At 36.5% G+C, this 24,798-nt stretch overlaps 1 protein-coding gene across 1 annotated transcript; it reads left to right on the plus strand.

The window, feature by feature from the left end:
- The first annotated feature begins 3,966 nt into the window (after positions 1-3,966).
- Positions 3,967-23,757, plus strand: LOC127849024 (nucleolar protein 58-like). Its single transcript, XM_052381748.1, has 7 exons — positions 3,967-4,170; positions 4,516-4,551; positions 10,006-10,164; positions 10,276-10,513; positions 10,691-10,880; positions 21,952-22,063; positions 23,650-23,757. Exons 1-7 carry the CDS (start codon positions 3,967-3,969, stop codon positions 23,755-23,757), a joined length of 1,047 nt encoding a protein of 348 aa, XP_052237708.1.
- Positions 23,758-24,798: the final 1,041 nt, after the last annotated feature.

Here is a 24,798-nt window from a genome sequence, read left to right on the forward strand (position 1 = left end):
TTACGCTTGTTTTCTACTCCATGATTTTTTTTATTTTGCAACAATGTATTGAATTGTATGATTACGAAATGAATAAATACGTTTAAACTAATGCAACTTCCGAGGTGGCGCTCAGGCCCGGATGTTTTGAAATTTCATGGATAATTTAACAAGGTGATTAGATTTTATATCTGTATACAACATATTTCGCATAATTTTTAAAATCGGACAATGTAGTACGATTCAGCGAAGATTATTTAATCCAAAAATGTACAGAAACATACATTCTCAGCCCATTGAAAACGTGAGGACCTTTATAAGCTGTGGCATGGTGGAGTTTTAAAAAGTATTTCGATGAGTTTTTCCTGTGTGACGAGAAAATTTCAACCCAATTAAATTGCTAACGTCATCAAACGATTTCGTACAATATACAGTGGATGATGCATTCACAAAAATATTGGCTTCTTGCCGACGTTGTAGATAATTTTGCATTTTTCCAAAAGAGATGGAGCCGATGCATCGGAGATGGCGCTTATGATAGGAGGTGGCGCTAATGCAGGATGTATTAATTTACAGTCATATCGCAATGACACTATCACATGACGTGCATTTGATAGATAATGTTATATTTAATTTATTTTTCAACGTGCATACGAAGGCCCAAATCGTTACAAAACATAAACACATTCTATAATAAATAAGATGTAGTTTTTTTTAAATATATAAGTGATGAACTCAATTAAGAAGTCACCATTATGAATAAAACATACTGTGCAATGTATACCGAAAATTTGTAATACTCAATAAAACCAATAACTTAATGTTCAACATAATCAAAATAATTCATCGAAAGCAAAATAATTCATCGACAGAAATATTTGTATTGTATGTTTCTGTACACTTTTGGATGAATTTATAATCGCTGAATCGCACTACATTGGCTAATTTTTATAAATTATACGAAATATGTTTAAATAACATATAAAACCTAATCACCCTGTAAAATTATCAGTTAAATTTGAAAACATCCGGTCCTGAGCGTGATTAACGGCCGTGTAGGACGTAGGTCGCCACGGGAGAGAGATTGATGCAACTGTGGATTTATCAGGGCAGTCCTGAAATATGTGTATTTTTACTCTGTAGTCTATAATTCCATGTAGTGAAATATAGACAAGTACCAGTAAAATAAATAGGAAATACTACAGTATGGTACTCCGATGGGTTTAATCGCACGAGTTGCGCTCGATTGATAATTGCCGGCTCGGGTTCTACTTAAATGCAATACGGGTATTCTTAAGTATACTTAAATGCAACCCCGGTACGAAAAATATACTGAAACGTACCCGGGAATTCTAACGCTAAATTTGTCGTTGTCGGCTTTTGTTCAAATTAATTATGTTCATATTTATGTTAATATTCTGTAAATGGCCTCTTTATTATCGAAACTCTTACTCAAAAAGACTGTCGAGGCAGGTTATACTCAAAGTGAATTTTGTTTCGTATTCCGTAGCGCGTTTTAGACATCAGATTTTGGGCGGGAATAAAACTCGGGTTCAGACTTAGTTGGCCGGGTGCGTTTAACTATATTTTTTCTCACCCGGGGTACATTTAAGTATACTTAAGAATACCCGGGGTACATTTATCGTCATTTAGTAGTAACCGAGTCGACAATGACCACTCGAGAACGAGGTGCTTGTGTGACGTAGTATTTCACCAGCGAGCAGGGGTGTAATACAATTTCATACCATCACCCGTTGAACAGTGAGGTGCAAACCATTGGAACACACAAATAATAAATAATAAATGTCATTTATAACGTACCTTCTTAAGATGTAGCAATATTACAAGTCACGAACACGAGAACATAAATATCCCTTTCCCACTTAGAAGCAAAGTAAAAATGGCTATGCGCAAACAGCATAAAACCAGAACAGCCTGCGAGTAACTCGCGTTCTGTTCAGGTTTTATGCTGTTTGCTGCCCATCAGTATCTAAGGTTTGGAGAAGAAACCTTAAAAACTTGAATCTAGTAAGATATGTCTTATATTTACTATAATTTTCCAAGGAAGTACAACTGCGGAAAATACGTATTTAAGTGGTAAATTGATAAATGCCGCGCATAAATATGACATTATATTGAACTGCGCAAATTTATGTAAATACATTTCATCATTGCGCCGTAATGAAGTGTACCAATATATGGGAAGGAATTTCACAATATCATACGCAATTCTAATCTTGTCTCGTGTATTTGATATATAAAAAACAAGTATTTCAGTCAATTATCTATAGGTATATAATAGATCAATATATTTTTTTTTTACTCAATGTTATGGGAAACGTTATCCGAAAGTATAATTTTTTTTAAAAGCACTTCCTTATATATTTTCACTATTCCCAAATTGTTTAACTCAGAGACGTAGATCATTATGTAAGCTGCGTCTCTGTTTAACCTGAACAAAGACACTGAACCAACAAGTACTGTCACTGTTTGTCGGAATTCCTCCAAAGAATTGTTTAGACCCAAACTTGTAATTCTGACTTTCAAAGTAGGTAAACACAGACAAGTTTTATTTGTTGAAAAATGTAAATTAACAAAGAACAATAACTCTGTGATACTGAATGATGAGTTATGATATTGATACTCAGTACTACCTCTGTGTTTTAAACATAATATAAACTTTTGTAAGAAACGATTAGAGTGATGCACCAAATAAACAAACACTCTCTTCATTAATAGTTAATGTATGATCCACAAATGAAGAAATAAACAAAGGGCAATTACTCTGTAAATACGTGCACTTCGCATTTCCCTTAAAATCATCAATCATTCCTTTGAGATTCAGGTGAATACCTTCAATATATGCAGTCATTATCGACACAAGAAACTAACTTTAAACAAGATGTGTTTGTGAAACACCATGTCCCCCATATATTTGACCTTTGACCTTGAAGGATGACATTGACCTTTCACCACTCAAAATGTGCAACTTCATGAGATAGACATGTATGCCAAATATGAAGTTTCTATCTTCAATATTGCAAAAGTTATGGCAAATGTTAAAGTTTGACGCAAACAAACCAACAAACCAACAAACAGACAGGGCAAAAACAATATGTCCCCTGTATAGACTGGGGGACATACAAAAAAAAACTTGAATAACCATTTACATGATAAGCCCTCTCTGATAGTAGTAACTGGATTCAGGGATGTATAATAGACATCCCTGCTGGATTGTATGTCTCTACGGAGATTAAAATGTCAATGCGTATGATAAATCTTGTTTACAAATTGGGAATGTGTAATTATTTCACATGCTTAAAATAATAAAAAACACAACCATTTTTATTATGTATGAAATATTCTAACTCTAGAAAGTTAAAACATTGCTTTAAGATATAAATGTTTGGACTGTTATGTCTAAATATATTAGGTCTAATCAAGATTATTATTTGAAACTTAGTTTGATGCCTTGAAATAGCTTAAACTCCGAACAAAAATGTACTAAATCGATAGATTGAACAGTTTTCAGCACAATAGGAGAGGTAACCGCTGTGATGAGTTGGACAATCTTGACTAGTCAGTAGTCTACCTTTGATAGTTAATACTTCCGCATTGCAAAATAAACACAAACAGTTAACAGGTCATCTTTATTAAAATTCGTTTTAAATGCTTATTATCAAAATATATAGAGATCTGGAGATAAAGTGTTGTTTAGGGTTTATCCAAGTAAGTTGTTAGTAGGTTAGGCATAGGATGTAAATGTGATTTAAGTACATTTTCATCGGTCGACTTAAATTTATGCACTTTCGTTTTGTAAACCTCCATTTTCTTATAAGAAATATATTCATTTCAATATCATTAGACTTTAAGAATATATAAATTACAGAGTACTTAATCAAATAAAATTAAGCGTATCAATGGTATTATATATTTAGTTATAATAACTATATCTTTTTACAGACAAATACATAATTGTGAAAGACAATGTCAGATTACAAGGACATCATTCGCAAGCCGGAAACCCTCAACTGGTTTAAGGCGGCCATGGGTATGAATATAACACGTCACTGCCTGCTCGACATTGTAAAAGACGCTACTCAGGAATTGTATGACACTATTCGTAAAGAGATCAATAGAAAATACGGTATCCTGGAGCACGTTGTCTGCAGTCAGTGTCACACTTCAAACGTGCTGCCCTGCGATACCGATAATAAATGCTGCCATTATAAATATGGTAGTTGCGCATTTCATGACATTCATAAGTCTCAACGTTGCCGCGCTTATTTATGCAATGAAATGTGTAAGGAAATTGTATACCATCACCGATTTCGCAACCGTTCAAAACCAAAAAGTTTTCAAGGCCCTACCTGGGAAAACACAGATGCACGTAAATGGTGCGCCGACCCCTGGAATATTGCAAAATGCTATCTCTCAAAAGACGGATACAAGGATGTAAATAAAGCAGACGATGCCGATTTCAATGGCATAGTTAATGTACTTATAAACTGTGAATTCTTTCAAATGTATTTCAAGGACGACCTGACACAAAAGGAGAATGTCTGCACCAAGGTACTATTACTGCAGAATGTCTAGTAATCAATGTGTGTCAATCATTACAACTGCAATTAAAAAATATTTATGTTAATATATTATTCATTTGTAAATTATAAATACATTTTCAGTTAACAAGCAAGGGTGTCATAAAAATCACCCCCTCTCTTTGGACCAAATCGCCGCTCACCCAACTACTAAGCCCAAATCCCATGGATTTTTATAATTGTTGAAGCCAATATTATATGATGCTCTTGACAAGAAAATACAATTTGAAAAAACAAACAACTCAACCACCCACTTGAAACATGACCATTACCATAAATCAGAAAAGACGCACATTTTGACAGTTTAACTTTTGTAAAAAACATTTTAATATATAATCAAGTACACTTAAGTGTAAATCGTGCTTTATTGATGTATTTAGCCGCGTTAAGTTACTTTATTTACCCTTAACCTGCTATGTATGATGGTACTTTAACTTTTAACAATTTTGATTTAGTTTACCTGTACACTGTACAGTGCAGTTGCATTTTCTTAGGTCAATATCTGGCACAAGGTAAGTCCATAAATGGAATAGAAGTCACTTTCCCTTTATGTAAGTCCTTTGAGAGATTATCGACCACATCGCCATTACTGTTAATTCCTGGGCCAGGGGATCAGGGTTCGGTCAGAGAAGGTTGGTTCCGACCCCAATTGGGGGAGAGGCTTTGATTTTTTATGATACTGCTGCATGTGATTCAGTTTAGGTATGTTTATATATAATCTGCCAAATCTATGAAATATATATTATTGAACATTTATTTTAAACAAATTTATTACTTCAATAAAAATGAATGACTTTATTATATGACAAATACACTCAAGTATGGTAAAGAAATGTTAACTACATTTACGGAATTAACATAGAATTCGATAGTAACATCGAAGAACTACAATTCGTACAATACTTTAGCAGAATATAAACAGTTGAACGAGTTTTTAGCTCCACTGGCCAAAGGCCAGCAGGGCTTATGTTATGGTCCTGCGTCCGTCCTGCGTGCGTGCGTCCGTGCGTTAATTTTTCATTTAAACATCTTCTTCTCCATAAATAACTGGTCCAATTCTGATGGAATTTCTCAGAAATGTTCCTGGGGTGAACCTCTTTCAAATTTGTTCAAAATATGCCCCAAGGGTCAAATTTGACCCTTCCCCGGGGGTCACAAAATTGAAACTTTGCTTATATAAGGCCTATTTGGTGAAAACTTTCAAAATCTTTTCGTCCATAACCATTGGGCACAGGGCTATCAAATTTGGTATGTAGAGACATCTAATAGTTCTTTTCCAAATTTTTTCAAATTATGTCCCTGGGGTCAAATTTGAACCTGCTTTGGGGGTCACATAGTTGAACATATGCTTATATAGGGTCAATATTGTGAAAACTTTACCAAACTTCTCGTCCATAACCATTGGGCCTAGAGCTACCAAATTTGGTATGTAGTGGCATCTTATAGTCTTCTATCAAGTTTGTTCAAATTATGCCCCTGGGGTCAAGTTTGACCCTGCCCTGAGGGTCACAAAATTGAACATATGCTTATATAAGGCCTTTTTTTGTGAAAACTTTAAAAGTCTTCTTGTCCATTACCGTATGGCATAGGGCTACCAAATTTGGTACTATCAACTTTCCAATAGAGAATCACATACCAAAAAAGGTTAAATATTTTCATTAGAATTGTGTCCATTTGGCTTTTGTGTATATATGACAAGATGTAGAAATAAATGATATCATTTTTCTGTATTATTATTTTGCCGCAGTACACTTCTGATTTTTTGCAAAACTGAAAGTACAACAATGAATAATATCATTTGATCACAAAAACTATAAAATAAACAGTTTATAACTCTGTCATTTAACCTTTTTTCTGATTAAAAAAGGTTTCATTGAAAATAAATAAATATTACCTATAATAAAATGATGTACACAAAAGCACTCACTATCGCCAATAAAGGATCAATGTTTACAGCATTATCTCCCCTGTCAGATCAACAGTTGAAGCATCTTTTCAGAAATGTGTAAAATTGTACATTTATCCAAGGGACACACTATGCAACAATTGTTTTTGATTTAGATTATAATTTTTCATGAAATACACGATAGTGACCCCCTATTGGTGTGACCCCCTATTGGCAAGTTGACTGTATGTAGTGACATGTAATAGTTCTCTTCTAAGTTTGTTCAAATTATGCCCCTGGGGTCAAATTTGAAACTGCCCCGGGGGTCACAAAATTGAATATATGCTTATAAAGTGCTTATTTTGTGAAAACTTTAAAAATCATTTTTCCATATCCATTGGGCCTAGGGCTACCAAATTTGGTATAGTGACATCTTATAGTCCTCTACTAAGTTTGTTCAATTTTTTAACCCTGGGGTAAAGTTTGACCCTGCCCCGAGGGTCACAAAATTGAACATATGCTTATATAAGGCCTATTGTGGGAAAACTTTAAAAAAAATCTCTTGTCCATAACCGTATTGCATAGGGCTACCAAATTTGGTATGTAGTGACATGTAATAGTTCTCTTCTTAGTTTGTTCAAATTATGCCCCTGGGATCAAATATATAACTGCCCCGGGGGTCACAAAATTGAATATATGCTTATAACGGGCTTATTTTGTGAAAACTTTAAAAATCTGCATGTCCATAACCATTGGGCCTATGGCTAGCAAATTTGATATGAAGTGACATCTTATAGTCCTCTACCAAGTTTGTTCAAATTATGCCTCTGGGGTCAAATTTGACCCTGCCCTGGGGGTCACAAAATTGAACATACGCTTATATAGTGTCTATTTTGTGAGAAGTTTAAAAGTCTTCTTGTCCATAAACATTGGGCCTAGGGCTACCAAATTTGGTATGTAGTGACATCTTATAAATCTCTACCAAGTTTGTTCAAATTATGCCCCTGGGGTTAACTTTGACCCTGCCCCGGGGGGTCATAAAATAATTGAACATATGCTTATATAAGGCCTATTTTGTGAAAACTTCAAAAATCCTTTGTCCATAACCATCCGGCCTAGGGCTATCAAGTTTGGTATGTAGTGACATCTAAAAGTCCTCTACCAAATTTGTTCAAATTTTATCCCTGGGATCAAATTTGACCCTGCCCCAGGGGTCACAAAATTGAACATATGCTTATATAATGCCTATTTTGTGAAAACTTAAAAAAAAATCTTGTCCATAACCATTAGACCTAGGGCTACACAGTTTGGTATGTAATGACATTGTATAGTCCTCTGCTTAGTTTGTTCAAATTATGTCCCAGGGGTCAAATATAGTGCCTATTTTGTGAAAACTTAAAAAAAAAAATCTTGTCCATAACCATTAGACCTAGGGCTACACAGTTTGGTATGTAATGGCATTGTATAGTCCTCTAACTAGTTTGTTCAATTTATGTTCACGGGGTCAAATATAGTGCCTGTTTTGTGAAAACTTAAAAAATTCTTGTCCTTAACCATAAGGCATAGGGCTACCAAATTTGGTATGTAGTGACATCGAATAGTTCTCTACAAAGTTTGTTCAAATTATGCCCCGGGGGGTCACAAAACTGAACATACGCTTATATGGGGCCTATTTTGTGAAAACTTTAAAAATCTACTTGTCCATAACCATTCGGCCTACGGCTACCAAATTTGGTATGTAGTGACGTCTAATGAACCTCTACCAAATTTGTTCAAATAATGCCTCTGGAGTCAACTTTGACCCTGCCCTGGGGGGTCACAAAATTGAACTAGAAATGGCGCGGCAGAGGCCGACGCGTATCTCCACGCCGCATGTTTGACGCAGGGGCGCCCAAGGGTTGGTAATGGGGCCATGCATAGTTGAGATTGACCGTATTGTCATAAGATAAGTTTAGTATCAATAAGAAGTGAATCGGTGTAGAAATAAAGAAGTTAAGTAAAATACAATTTAGGGTGGGTGTGGCCTATGTGGGCGGGGCACCCCAGGGTTGGTAATGGGGCTATGCATAGTTGAGATTGACCGTATTGTCATAAGAATAGTTCAGTATAAATTAGAAGTAAATCGGTGTAGAAATGAAGAAATTATAGTAAAAGGCAATTTTGTGTGGGTGTGGCCAATTTGGGCGGGGCGCCCCAGGGTTGGTAATTGGGCCATGCAAAGTTGAGATTGACCGTATTGTCATAAGAGAAGTTCAGTATCAATTCGAAGTGAATCGGTATAGAAATGAAGGAGTTATAGTAAAAGGCAATTTTGGGTGGGTGTGGCCTATGTGGGTGGGGCGCCTCAGGGTTGGTAATGGGGCCATGCATAGTTGAGATTGACCGTATTGTCATGCATAGTTGAGATTGAAAGTATTGTCATAAGAGAATTGCAGTATCTATTTGAAGTGAATCGGTGTAGAAATGAAGAAATTATAGTAAAAGGCAATTTTGGGTGGGTGTGGTCTATGTGGGCGGGGCGCCCCAGGGTTGGTAATGGGGCCATGCATAGTTGAGATTTACCGTATTGTCATAAGAGAGGTTCAGTATCAATTTGAAGTAAATCGGTGCAGAAATAGTTAATGTAAAATAACATAAAACATGAGTGAAAATCTCTGACCCGGCCCCGCCCCAAACCCCATATCTTTTGACCCAGGGGTCAGATCAAAATTCCAAATAGTGAAGGGTCGCACATATGCTCATAGCTACCATGTGTGTAAGTTTCAAGGTTCTAGTGCTTATAGTGTTGGAAGAGATAGTGGCCAAGACGGACAGACAGACAGACGGACGGCATAGATAACCACAATATCCCACGCTTTTCAAAAAGCGTGGGGATAATACACGCTTATAAAACGCCTATTTTGCGAAATCTTAAAAAACGTCTTGTCGAAAACCATTCGGACTATGGCTACCAAATTTGGTATGCAGTAACATCTTATAGTCCTCTATCAAGTTCGTTCAAATTATGCCCTTTGAGTCAAATTTGACCCTGACGCGCGGGTCACAAAAGTGAACATTATATACACTTATATCTTGCTTATTTTGTAAAAACTTTAAAAATATTCTCGTCCTTAACTCTAGGACCTAGGGCTACCACATTTTGTATGTAGTGAGATATAGTAGTCCTATATATAGTTCCCTCAAATTATGCCCCTGGGGTTAAATTTGACCCAGCCCAGGGGGTTACAAAAGTGTACATGTGCTTAAATAAGGCCTATATTTAAGTATTTGCACATGCAAAGAATATTTGTTTTCGCCTTTTTTTGGCAGCGGAGCGATACAGGGCCATCATGGCCCTCTTGTTTTATGATACTAATGTTATGTCTAAATGAGTCAAAGACTTTATGATCAGTTTAAATGGACGTTCTCTACCATGTTATGAATACTCGTTTGTACATGATTAAGTTTTACAAAATATAAAAGGATGTATACACCAATGTTAACAAAGACATGCATCCACTCACACTAAGCAAACAAAAATATAACAAGCTTACATTTCAGGCTAGAGATGTGGGTCGTGAAGTACGACATGCGCCCGCAATGTCCATGAACAGCCAGGATAGTGACAGAGCCATCGACACTCTAGAAGCGCTGATGCAGAGCCTGACACATGTAAACCACCAGGTGACGGCGAAGACTGCAGTTGACAAGTTAAAACAGGTATGACGCATGGGTACCGTACATCTCTCTGTCTCTTTCTCTCTCCCTGGCTCTATATATCTTTCTGTCTGGTCCGTAAGTCGTGTTGTATGTGGGGAGTCTGTAGGGCAGAGGGGGAGAGGGAGCGAGGAAGGCGGAGAGAGAAGAGAGAGCAGGCGAGAAGAGGGAGAGGAGGGAGAGCGAGAGAGAGAGAGCGAGGAGTCGAGGAGAGGAGAAGGAGAGAGCGCAGAGAGCGAGCGAGGAGAGGAGAAAGAAAACAGAGAAGAAAGAAACGACGAAGAAAGCAGCACCGCAGAAGGAAAGAGAAAGCGAAAGAAAGAAGACAAAGAAACGAAGAGACAAGAGAGAGAGAGAGAGAGAGAAGAGAGAAGAGAAGAGGAGAGAGAGAGAGACAGAGAGAGAGAGCGGAGACGGGAGAGAGAGGAGAGCAGGAGAGAGAGAGAGGAGAGAGAGAAGAGGAAAGAGACGAGCGAGAGAGAGAGAGAGAGAGCAAAGGAGAGAGAGAGAGAGACGAGAAAAAGAGAAGAGAGAGAGAGCAAGAAAGAAGAGAGAGAAAAGGAGAGCAGAGAAAAGAAGAGAAAGAGAGAAAAGAAGAAAGAAAAACGAAAAGAAGAAATGAATAGAAAGAAAGAAAGACATAAAGAAAAAAGAAATAAAGAACAAAAACCTCACTATATCCACTATATTATCTATCCTCTCTATCTCTCTCTCTCTCTGTCTCTCTCTATTCCTGTCTCTCTGTCTCTATCATCTCTACTCCTCTCTCTCCTCTCTCTCTCTCTCTCTCTCTTCTCTCTCTCTCTCTCTCTCTCTCTCTCTCGGCCTCTGTCTCTCTTTATCCCTCTATGTCTCTCTCCCTAACATGTCAGCCACACTTGTTCTAATCAAAGCTCTGCTTATTTCGAAAATAATTCCAGTCCGTTGAGATATATTGAGGCTGCCTTGGGATTGGGAAGTTTACTCTCTCGATGTCACATTTAAATTAAATCTTTATGAAACTTCGTCTGAACATTTGTCCGTATGATCTTTCAGTCGAATTTGAAAATGGGTCATGTGAGGTAAAAAACCTATTCTTTGAAACCATGAGTCACAGATACCTCTAATATTTGTATTAAGCATAATAAATTGGTCCTGTTCAAAGTTTTCGAAAATATTGCCCCTAAGATCAAAACCGACCACACCCCTGTGGTCACATGATCTATACAGACCACTGATATTTTTTTGGCTAAAATAACAGCCTCTTACCAATTGCAAAAAGTGAAAAAAGGCTGTTTTCCAATGGTACAAAGTAACATTGTTTCCCAAATATCTTACCAAAATTTCCACCAAAATATGCCAAATTTTTACAATAAACAATAGTTAGGTTATTGAGTTTATTATACAGCAATTTAATTCCCTAGCACTTAGTAATATGAATTTTAGAAAGCATTTGAACATGCACTTATGAACAATTTGTAAACTGTTATTTATAATCATACTAAAAAGGTTTAATTTTTCCCAATTTCCTGGTCTATCGTGCCTTTTTCCCAATCAAAAAAGCACAGTCTGTAAAATATAAAGCGAAGAAAAATCACTGATATAGACGTATACATTTGGTTAAAAATGTGTTAAAATCTCTATGAAAAAAATAAGACAGAGAGTTGTAAAGGTCTCTATAACGCTCAAAATCAACGAAAATTTCGTAAAGTATTTCGTAAAATAAAGTTAACACCTAAACAATCGGTGTTCCTTATAGCAATAGCCACAATTTCAATGCCAGATGTGGCATGATTACATAGATTTTTGTAGATACAAATGCTCGTTTTTATTTATTTGTGACCACAATAAATTCCATGTTAATTTCCTGCGAATATATCTATTGATACGACACACGAACACTAAAATGGTACCATGTTAAAACCATAATAAAAACGCAGCATTTTGTATCCACAAACATCTATTTTACCAGACAACATCTGGCGTTGAAATTTCGACAATGGCCATAAGGAACAATGATTTTTAATTGTTGAGCTTTATTTTACGAAATATTGTACGAAATTTTCGTTTATTTTGAGTAGAAAAGTTACTTTAAAATTCTTGTTCAAATTATGCCACTGTTTGAAACTGACCATGCCCCATTGCACAGTTTACCGATCATAAACATCTTTGTCGCCGTAGTGTAATGGATATGGTGTCCGCCTAGCGACCGGGAGGTCACGGGTTTGATCCCCACCGTGGGAGCGTTCTTTAGATCTCCTCCAAGGACACCAAGTACTGGTTCCATGCCCAGGAAACGGACTCGAGAGCGTTTATATAAGCCCTAGGCTTTCGATGCAATTGAGCTAAAATAAATAGGTTTAAACTAAACATCTTTGACCTCTTGTTTTAAAATGTATAGCAGTTTATGTAGGTTAACATGTTTATCTATGTAAATTATATACTGGCTTTAAAAATTATTTGCAAAACGGCAAAACATGTTTAAAACTGATGCAGCATTTGATAATCAATTATATAATTATTGCTCACTTCCTATTTCACAGCTGAAGAGTGGAACGCTAGCAATATCTACTGAAGATGTTGCAACTACCTTTGAGCTCTTGAAAGAAAATTTGATTGCAAAGATTAAAGAGGCTCTTGAAAAAGAAAAGGATAAACTTGTAAATGGAATGGTCGATGCTTTTAATGAAAAGCTAAGTAAAGTTCTTGAAACAATACAAAGGAAAGAAGACGACGTACTTGAAACGGTAGACGGAAAAAGAGATGATGTCCTTGAAACGATAGACGGGAAAAAATATGATGTGCTTGAAACGATAGACGGAAAAAGAGATGATGTACTTGAAACTATAGACGGGAAAATATATGATGTTATTGAAACGATAGACGGGAGAAGAGATGATGTACTTAAAACTATAGACGGGAAAATATATGATGTACTTGAAACGATAGACGGAAAAAGAGATGATGTACTTGAAACAATACGAAGGCAAAAACATGAAGTGCTGAATAATAAAGACAATGCCACAATGAACAGAACATTAATCGGTAGGTACTATGTATGTTCATGAACAATTACATTTGAGTAATTAAAATATATTAACACATTCTTCTTTTGTTCCAGCGCGTAGAAAAAAATGCGTTATCTATTCAGACGTTAACATAGTCGATGGAAATAACCAGAAACACTTCTATCTACCATGTTGTTGTCGCACTTTTATTCTCTTTCTTAATGCAAAGATGAATTTAAAGTTGGTGACCATTGCAATGTTCTTATCTCCAGTCATCAATGTGTGGCGTTTTTCTCATTAGAGGTGTATTGGTACGCGCCGGTAACAGACTAACACATTATTAAATTCTAAGCACCTCTTCTTAACCAAAGTTTTCAATAATTTAAACGTCGCGACTGAATTATGAAGTATAGTAAATATGTTCTTACAATTCCAAAACACTTTATGCAAGTGGTCTATTCCTTGAGATAAAAGATGCAGTTTATACGACAAAGAAATAACTCATACGGAGATTTAATGCTCCTATCAATAAGTTACATATCTATCAGATGTTTTATTAATTCAATGCGTGAACGTTGTTCTCCTCGCATTTATGATCATTGAACGTCAGTGTTGGTGTTCATTATAGAAAACAAATATAAAATCGAATTATTCTCACCGATTGAATTGGAGGCCAGTTATCCGTACACTGTTATTTCAACTTTAACTAACTTAATCCATCCAAAAACACACCAACACGTATTCATGCATATTGAATTCAAATATATACGCACTCGAACTTCAGTATGAAAACAAGTCAACTGAATAATGTGGTCGTGACTCCATGACATTATCGAACAGGGGATACTGCATTTTCTGAATTAAAACAAAGACTACACTGATTTAAGAAATGTTCAGCGTTTCTGTACCTTTTACAAATGAAAATGACTAAGTTGATGTGAAAAATAAGAGGACTTTGGGTTCGGGCAATACGCATAAATGAAAGCGGATTTAGGTTAGAAACATTCTAAGCAATTATAATAAGCTAACCGTAGAGTAAAGTGATTTAAAAATGCAATTACAGTCGAAACTGACCTAACGGCCACCTGAGAATAAAGGTCACCTGCAGGCAACGGTCAGTCTGGATTCCCCCTGACGAAAATCACTCTTTATTAAACTTGAGAATATCGGTCACTTGTCCATAACTGCCAACGGCCTCTATATTACCCTCCGAAAGTCATGTTTGAACTGAAAATAACGGTCACGCGTAAGTCGTTACGAGTCGCGAAAATTAAAAACACAGCACATCGTTTGTCCGTTTATTTTGCGGGTAAAGCATCTGATAGCGGAAATTGCCTTTGATATTATAATAGCGGCGCGCTGTGAGTAAACAATTAATAGGGCGTTGAGAATTTTGTTTTTATGCCCCCGGTAGGGTGGCATATAGCAGCTGAACTGTCCGTCAGTCTGTGCGTCTGTCCAAAAACTTTAACATTGCCCATAACTTTTGCAATATTTGGCATGCGTGTGTATCTCATGGAGCTGCACATTTTTGAGTGGTGAAAGGTCAAGGTCATCCTTAAAGTCAAAGGTCAAATATATGGCTTCAACGCGACGCAGTAGAGGCATTGTTTCTGACAAACACATCTCTTGTTGTAGATAGAATTATCCTATTTTGAATTTCGGTTAAGGTGAACTTGCAACTTCTCGATGTAGCTTTTATCCACTTCAGTTATTCAAACGAAACTATGCACATGTGTTCGGGGTCATTGTGTGAGGTTAAAAATGTGGTGAATTAAATTAAAGTAGATTAAAGCAATATTCCCATATAACTGTTTCTACTACACGTATTCATTTTAATAGAATGTGTTCATGGCCATTGTGGGAGAAAAGTCCGACTTGCGATTTAGCAGAATTATTCCCAATTTATACTTAAAAAATTATGATAAATTATTTGTTGCAACAACACCATATCTTTATATTAATTATAGATATTGAAAACAAATGGCATGTGTGTTCTGTATCCTTATGAACATTCACTGATCAAGGCATTTAACTCTCCGTGTAACTCAAACCAGCCTTTCAGCATGATAATGTCCCCTCTTTTAAGCTCAGTGTGCTCATGGTGAGCTTTTGTGATCGCCTTTAGTCCGTCGTCTGTTGTGCGTCGTCAACATTGGCCATGTTTAAACTCCAGAGGCCACATTTATTTTCCAATCTTCCTAAATCTTGGTCAGAAGATATGTCGCAATGATATATTGGACGAGGTCGAAAATGGTTCCGGTTGATTGAATAACATGGCCTCCATGGGTTAGGTCATGTTTCCTCATATGGCTATAGTAAAACCGTATTAACACTTCGTGATTTTCGTGAAACTTTGTCAGAACATTTGTTCTAATTATATCTTGGACGAGTAACGGTTACGGTCTGCTGCAAAACATGGCCGCCATGGGACGGGGCATTTTTCCTTATATAGCTTTAGTAAACCTTTGTTAACTCAATAGTAGTCACATTTATATTCTAATCTTAATGAAACTTGGTCCGAACATGTTTTTAATAAAAGCTTGGCTGAGTTAAAAAATGGCAATGGTTCGTCGCAAAATATAGCTGCCAGGAGTCGGGGCAATTTTTTTCTGATATGGCTATTGTAAAACGGTGTTAACTCTCAAGTTGATATTCTGGCCAAGTTTGAAAATGGTTTTAAAACATCTCAAAAGTTGCTGAGAGCATTTCAATTCCCTGAAGTCTCCGGTGAGCAAGCGACCGTGGGTCTCAGGGTCTCTTGTTAACTTAATGACTTATGTTAAGGTTAGTGTGCAAGTTGATAGAAAGGTTTTAGTTTACATGCAACAAATGCATATCTCAGTGAATACATAAGATGTTCATTTAAACATCATACATGTCTTCATGATCATCATGCTCGGTCTCAAAGCAAGGGCTATAACTCTGACCTGCATCGGGTTGCATGTGGGACCACAAGGGTCAAAGTCACTGTTGCTTAAAATGATAAAAAGTGCTTAATAACTTCAGCTGGAATGTAGCTATTGTGCTGAAATTGTGTATAATTGTTACAGCATTATCTTGCATATTGAGCCATTTAGGTCAACATCAGTGATAATAAAATAGAATTCCCCGTCAAAAACTTCAGTATAGATGAGGGTTTTGTTCTTCAATTTGTTTGTAGGTAGTTTTCATTCAGACCTAGAGTAGGATTGCTGTTGTAGCTATTTGGGTCATTGTCAGTTTTACCAACAAAAAGAAAAAATGGTGTTCGTTACCTTGATTTTGTATGAAAGTATTGAGTTGGAATATTTGTACTCTATGCGTAGGAAGTTCACATTTAAATGTTTACATATACAGCTTTAATTGACATGTAATTTATAACTACTACAGATATTCAACATCAATTATGTCTTAATGACCAATATATATCAGGTGAATATCAGAAACGACCATTGTACTATCAAGGCGAAAGAAAAGTCGAATGCGTTGTCTTTAACAGCTCTTATTAGCTAGAATTTGAAAGTTGATTGATGTAAAATACTTAAACGTTGATATCTTGTCTTTAATCCGTGCCTCATCCAATCGTCGTCATAACTGTCATCATGATAAAATAAAACACGATTAAAGCAGCAAAATAAAAAACAGCATTACCTGTCATGTGTATGTCTTTATTGTCGTGTTACTTGTGTCTTATGTTTACTGATGTATGTTAACATATTAACTTTGTTTATTTATACCTCTCATTAAATGTGTATTAAAACTCGTATATTTGTACGAACAAGCATGTTTTGCACCGGAAAAGACAGAGGGTAATCTATAATGTTGCAATCGTGTTATAAATACATGAGTGAACAATCTTAAAACGAAATAAGTATATCGTAATGTTTTTAATTTAGCGAAATGTGTGAGTTTTTTGTAGCGCATTCTGTTGATTCTGTTTCTATTTTGTGTTTATTTATCTAAAAGGTTTAGGTTAAACGTGATTGAACATTATCTAGTATATCTAGGAATGCTATGCTATATGTCTGAAAAAGAATATAATCATGTAAAAGTATTAAAGTTAATTATTCTTCACAATTTTGCTGAGAACGACCATATGCTGCAACTAAAAATCATCATATCATCATCTTTATCATTTTCCTAATCCTTGTCATAGTCATCACCATCAACATCATCATTTTACTACTGCTAACAATAATAGCCACATTTAGTAGGTTTCTTAAATAGTTTTAAATCACAACAATTTAATTTGCAGAAATCCAAACGTGGTTAATCGAACATTACCGGGAAAGGTGTGTTGTGCCGGTGTCGATGCTGGATCCGGACATAGATGTACCTTTAGAACGGATCTATGTTCCCCCGTCGATCCAGGAACTTAAGAGAAGCCGGAAAGACAGACATGGCGGGGGTGATATGGACACGACTTTACGGGCGGAACCAGATGTGAGTTGCTACAGAGAGCTGCTGCATCGAGATGGGAATCCGGTAAATACCATTTATATCCAAGGCGATCCAGGTTGCGGAAAAACGACGTTTTCAACAAAGCTAGTTCTAGATTGGTGTAAAGCCCATTCTAAAAATGGTGCAAGCACTTTGGAAACGTTCACGAGAACAGCCACTTCCACATGTAAGACGTCAAACCCAACATATTTCAGCGATCTTGACACTTTGAGAGAGTACAAATTTCTGTTTTTTGTGTCATTACGTGACTACAGTGGAACCATGTGTAACGTCAGTCAGATGGTCGAGGATGCCATAAAAAGCATCAAACTACCTTGGGATGACTCTGTCTGGGAACATAAATGTATTGTTCTGACAGACGCTGCAGACGAATGGTACCACCCCGAAATAGCCTTTCCTCCACCACGTGACTCTGCGTGCAATTGTCATAAATATCGAAGTATGCCGCAGTATTTACAGCGAAACAACATATCGAACATTATCACTGCACGCCCATGGAAACTTGCCAACCTAATCATGAGTGATACTTTAACGCGTTTGTTCGAAATTTCCGGCGTTACAAACTACAAAACATTGGCGGAAAATGTCATTACTGTTTTAGCTGAGAAGGACGGTATTTCTAAAAATGATCAACAATGCAAATGCATTGATTTCATTGAAATAATAAAGGCTCAAAGCTTGGGCAATCTCATTACAGTACCAGCTGTTTGTGTGCAGTTAGTTCATCAGTTTTACGTTGGACGTTTAGTGGAAGGTTCACGGTGTTCTGTGTACATGAATATGCTTGATATGCACATAGCGAAGGGGTTGCAAAAACTTCACATTGAAAATTTTGACACTGAAGAAATGTGTGTTAATGAAATAAAACAAATCATTGGAACTGAATCAACCGAGTATCTGCGAGATAATAGGTCGCTGGTTCACTCTGCGAGTGCGCTTGCGTTTAAAACACTAACAGACACTAGTAAAGAATCGTCGCTAGTCTTTGCGGAAAACACTATCACTAATCACATGACAAAAACTAAACTTTATTACTTACTTCAGACAGGAATTATCACAAAGAAAAAATCGTTGGCGCTTAGCTCGCGAAAGAATGTTCCATACATGTTCTTACACAAAACAATTCAGGAGTTTCTAGCATCGTTGTATATTGCAATGAATCAGCCGGACATTGAAAACATCCTGAACACCATACAGTCGGTGTATTGTGATTATAAGTCTATTCTGGACATTGGTCAGTTATTTATTTTCACGTGTGGAATGTGTGCCCCAGCGGCTGAAAGATTATCAAAGCACATCACGGATGTCATAACATGCGACTTGGAAAGCAAGCTGACTTCTAATTCAAAGCTTAACACATTCTTATCTCTTTACACAACTAGAGAAGCACAAAACATTATAGTGGATGGCTTTATTGAAGGGCTGGCACATAATCAGTCGTGCTTACAACTGACGATCAGTCACATATACTTTTGTATCGATTTTAATCTGAATTACGAGAAATTCGAATATGCTTTAAATACGTTAATAGATATGAACATATCAAACATCATTAGCATGGCAGCTGAGTTTCTTTACTCATTTCAACAGGAATCACCACATCGTTTACAGGAAATCATTTCGCAATCAAGAGAAACACTGGGGTATCTGCGGCTGCGGCTTAAAATCCCGTGTAAATTAGATCTACAGGGTCTAAAACTCAAATACTTATCATGTAGCGGAAATGCCGATATAAGTAATTTAGACTGCACCTTTATGCGTGCGTGTGATATAAGTTATTTAAACTGCACCTTTATGCGTGCAACACGATTATCAGAGGACCGCATTTTACAATCGATGTCTGTCACAGGTAAAAACATTAGAAGACTAGAACTTACTGTTTCAACTTCAATGGACCTTCTTTGTGCAGCTCTTCAAAACCTGACAAGTCTACACACGCTTAAATTACACTTTAACCGACTTGCGGGTACACAGCTGTACCACCTTCCTGAATCGATCAGAAAGGTAGTTTATCGATTCACTAAAGTTTCCGCTCAAGATGTAAAGTCAATGGTGGAATGGTCAAAGTCACGGGACGCGCGTGTGTGTTGCGAATTGTTTAAGTGTTTTCTAATAGACAATGAGATGGATGTTTGTCACTGGATGAAGCAGCAGGACGGCATTGACATTACGTATTTCGAAATCGAGCAATTTAGCTATTACGGTCAAATCTATTTTTCCTGGAGCACCATTTTATCAAAGTGACAATAATCAAACAGGTTTTCCCAGATTCAATGTTAAAATAACACTGGAGAGCTATAATACTAAGGACTTTTACAAAATTGACAAGTATCATTCGATTCATCATTTGAAATTGATATAATTATTCAGAGCTATGTTGAGTTATTAACACGAAAAAAATGAACAATTGGAATTGTTCTTTTCTTTCGTGTTCTTTAAATTTTGTGCCGACGCCAAATTCGCTTATATAAATCATTCAATGATTCTCGCTAGATTTAACAAATGCAAAACTGTAAACACCCTTTAATGTAAAATAATGAGCTTTTACTTTACTGTGTAATTATTATCATGAATTTATACAACTTCATGACTTATATACTTATCGAAACACGGGTGAAGAGTTTATTGTTTACGAATTCGTGTTTTGGTCTCTGGTAGTTTTTCTCTCACGGATAAATTCTTGTTTATCGTCCCTCTACAGTTGTATATGCAACTTAACTACGTCAATACAATTATTGTCCATATATACCGTTTTCCAGTGTTTAAGTAACCTACCCAATGTGACAATATAGCGTGTTGTTTTTATGCAGTATAAGTAGTTAATATTCATTATAAACTTCCCTTTATTTGTATCTGATTATATATGTAATCATAAGTCGTATATGAATAAATTGAACGCACTACACTCTTGCATACACTTCTTACTATAATATGTTTAAATAGAATTGTCTCAGAAACGGCATATTCTATCAGAGCACGGAGCGTATATTGTCATCTAGAGTCCGTGATCAGAGTAAATGTGAGGTTAAAACTTGTGATATGTCAATAGTTGTATTTGCACGTGCTCACACTTAAAAAGAGATATTTGATTGTGCTACTCCCGTGCATACATGCACCCAACAGCTGTTCTATGCCCCTGTACATAAACAAAATCTTGGGAGAAAGACTGTGAAACCGACCGCCCACCAGTGGTGATAATGAAGTGCCTTCCCTCTCTCCCGGACAGGTTGACCAGGGCGTGATTTCAAACCACGTTCGGGCGCAGGGGTGCCCGACTACAGGCTCAAAAGAAGTTCTGTTCGCAGTCAAGGCAGCGCTGGTTGGCGTCCTTTTTCTCTTCGCACATCTGGGGGTGGGAAATCTGGATGTATGTGAAACACTTGCCAATGGGAAACACAGACGTATGGGTAACACTTTGGAATGGGTTATGGGGGAATACGGGCGTATGGGTATTGTGGAGAGGAAAACACTGGCGTATGGGACGCACTGACGTATGGGAAACACTGGCGTTTAGGAAACACTGGTGTTTTTGGAAACACGGACGTATGGGAAATACTAGTTTGCGTATGGGTTCTGAAAATATTCGTTGATAGAATGTGCTATTTTATGGTATGGCAACTATTTAGGAGTAGTTTTACCGTTTTCGACTGTTATTAAAAACATCCTTATTATATGGTTATAAGAAACCACTTTAATAAGATTGTATTCAAAAGAAGTAGCATGAATGAATATCTCGATAATTATATTACCAATAAATATGCACTAGGCACTAGGGGTCGCGTTTTGTGAACACTGGACTTAATGCATGTGCGTCAAGTGTCTTGCCAGATAAGATTGTGCAGCCCACACAGGCTAATTAGTGACGACACTTTTCGTCTAAGCTTGATTTTCTTTAAGAAGTGAGTTCCTTCCTTATAACGAAAGATTCCATAAAAGCGGAAAGTGTCGTCCCTGATTATCCATGCGGACTGCCCATGCATTAAGCTAAGTTTCCCCAGAACGGCTCATATTATAACGAATCACAAACTGTGTCAGAACTGCTCTTTGGCATAAATTGTGTATGCATGTATATTGTTTGATTTAACCATGCGCACTTTGAAATCGCATAATCTATCACACAATGAAGTTCAAGCAGCAGATTTGAACGACGGTTACATTTCTACACATCAGAAACATCCGAATCGTTGTTCATGGTCTGCCGATAAACAAAAATACTTAACAACTTCTTCTATATAAAACATACTTAGCGGCCCTTAGCTCATTTTTAACTCGCACGGCACGGAACCGTCCGGGGCCGCCAGGGCGCGCTCGATTGTCTGTTTTCCACCTTGATGTTCTATTTAACGTTGAATTTGCACAGGCCGCCTTCCGGTACCGGAAGTTCCCAGCCACACAATAGGCACGGGAAGGTCCCTGATGCGCTCGTGTCTAAGCACGTACTCATCGAGGCACGTGAAACACATGGTGTCCAGGTACGGAAGAAGCTTCGGCTTGTGGAAGGTTCCGCAACAAAGTGGACATAGTTCCATGGTCGCGACGGAAGGATAAGCTGTTAGCCTGTGAAATATGTACGGACGGTTTAAACACTGTTGAATATATAACACGAACACGTTAGGCGCATGCTCTTATTTAGTGCACACATTAAAAAACAAAGACATAACCATGTATGCAAACGTCTATGTTATGGAAATTATGTGAGAAATCTCGACTGGCGTCACATGCATACATATGTCCATCAATAGCGTCCATTAATATCGGAATAATACTTTATTTAAACTACACCCTTCTTAAAACTAAACTGACTTGGTCAATGTAATAACTAAAGAAAACGGTTTACTTGTAGCATTTTGTCATTTGCAGTTAAATACCATAATTGACTAACAGCATTTATAATATTACACGATATGTATTTCATGTTTGCTTTATATTGAACACCGGTAGATTGAACGTGCACAGTGAACTCTGTTCCATTACTCTACTGTTTATTAGTTTCGATCACTGAACACCGTTTTATGGAATGTTTCAGGTCTCTTTAAAATAAAATCGAATTTAGGTGGAAAGAGTCCTTGATAAGCCTATAGCTAATTTCGGACAACGATTTACGCACATGCATTAAGCACCGTTTTCCCAGAGCGCGGCTAAGGGTATGTTATTCAGCGTCAAGTAGAACTGTAACTACGTTATAATTGAAGACATAATCACATATGTTAACAATAAATAATGCAATACATTCGATTCTGTTTCCTCTAATATGGGAACAACTAATCGTGTTTGTTATGTTGTTTATGAGTTTAACATCGACACGTGCATTTTTTTAAAATTATTTATAATAAAACAAATGTGTGCATTTCGAAGTTTATTAGATCCTGCCGCGCCTATGAATGCATTATGTGAGAAATCCGCAACTTTTTATTACAGAATATAACTATATAAATAGTGTAAAACTAAATAGTCTGAATCCGTCACCATGTTTGCAGACAAAAATGTTTTTCTCTCTATAAGATTTAATCATACAATTCAATTTGTGCATTTGTAGTATCCAATGTCATTTAATGGAGGCAATCATGATCGGCTTAATTGAACACAAGATGCGTTTGTGAAACAAGTTCCCCCCCCCCATATATTTGACCTTTGACCTTGAATGATGACCTTGAACGTTCACTACTCAAGATGTGCAGCTCCATGAGATAACACATGCATGCCAAATATCAAGTTGCTATCGTCAATATTGCAAAAGTTATGACCAATGCTAAAGTTTAATGCAAACAAACCAACAAACAAACAGACAGTGCAAAAGCAATATGTCATAAAAAAGGCCAATAATTCCAAAAATAGTGACAAGAGATGTGGTTCTTGAACTCTACAATTTCTGTCAATAACCTCTATAAATGTACAGTTTTATCAAAGTAATGTTAATACTACAGGAATAATGCTCCGCTAAGAGAATTGGCTAAAGGGCAAATAACTCTGTAAATCCTGAAGTGACAATAATGGCCCTTCTACTCTGCACCGGTATTATTACCAGTACATGAAGAATTGAATCCATTCAATATTACAGTACCCTAGTCATAATCAACCCAAGAAAGGCAACAAGATACAGGACAGACTAACGAACACAAGGGAAGATGCGAGTATGGACAAAGCAAATACTGAATGCTTCCATTAAAGGGGCATAATTTGGGGTGCATAAAAACAATTTATTTATCCAAAACATGTGAACTATCTGGAATTTTAAGATTTAAAAAACAATTCTGTTATAGAAGACGAAACAATACTTGTAACTCAAATAATAATGAATGTCATAGTACAAAGTATCTCTTGTTTGATATAAATCCCATAACCCGTTTATGCTACTAGCCAACCCTAATTTTGGATATAAATTGATCCAGTTTAAAAGGATGGTAGAGTCCACTAAGCATAAATGGGTTAATCCCTTGAGAACTTTCTCAGTAACGCTTTGCACAAGAAGTAGGATAGACTGAGGGACAGAGGGAAGGACGATACAAATACTATATGCCTTCTTGTTGGAGCATAAACACAAATTATTTACCCAAAAACGTATCATATGGGTATTTGGAGATTTGAAAAACTTTTTCGACATTTATTTTTTAAATTCCGTTTTATTATGCAAAACAATACTAGTAATTCCAACCTGAAAAATGTCATACATTAAACAACACATCTCTTGTTTGAAACATTTTTTTCCAGCAATGTATTATGTTCATAATATGTTTACAAAAATTGGGAAATGTTTAATGCAATAAGTTTTAAGATAGCATACACTAGTGTGACTTTAACAAGAATATTATTCAAACAAATTGTGCACCATGGAATTAACAATACTATTGCCAAGGGTATACGGACTAGCAATATATGTCCCCTACCGGCTCCATCATTGTCAGATTATTATTTTGTATTTGTGGCCATAGCAACCAGAATTTTTGACGTAGGAACAAAATAAAATGACTTGCATAATGTCCATTTTGCTATCTATCCATGTTTTAAGTTTCATGAAAAAATATGAAGAACTTTAAGTTATGGCAAGATCCAGAAAACCACCATTTTCATCAGTATTTCTTGTCTATTTGTTGCCATAGCAACCTAAATTTTTGACGTATGAACAAAATGAAATGACGTGCACAATGTCCATATTGCCATCTATCTATGTTTCAAGTTTCATGAAAAAATATTAAGAACTTTTAAAGTT

The sequence above is a fragment of the Dreissena polymorpha genome, chromosome 10 (assembly GCF_020536995.1).
Source record: "Dreissena polymorpha isolate Duluth1 chromosome 10, UMN_Dpol_1.0, whole genome shotgun sequence".
NCBI lineage: Eukaryota > Metazoa > Mollusca > Bivalvia > Myida > Dreissenidae > Dreissena > Dreissena polymorpha.

What these genes read in the sequence shown, in the direction of transcription:
- LOC127849024 (XM_052381748.1), top strand. Translation starts at nt 3,967, where the DNA reads ATGTCAGATTACAAGGACATCATTCGCAAGCCGGAAACCCTCAACTGG. An exon ending in CTCTATCTCTCTCTCTCTCT is followed by an intron (nt 10,881 to 21,951) that starts GTCTCTCTCTAT and finishes GAATTTGCACAG; the next exon opens with GCCGCCTTCCGGTACCGGAA. An exon ending in GTGAAACACATGGTGTCCAG is followed by an intron (nt 22,064 to 23,649) that starts GTACGGAAGAAG and finishes TCAATATTACAG; the next exon opens with TACCCTAGTCATAATCAACC.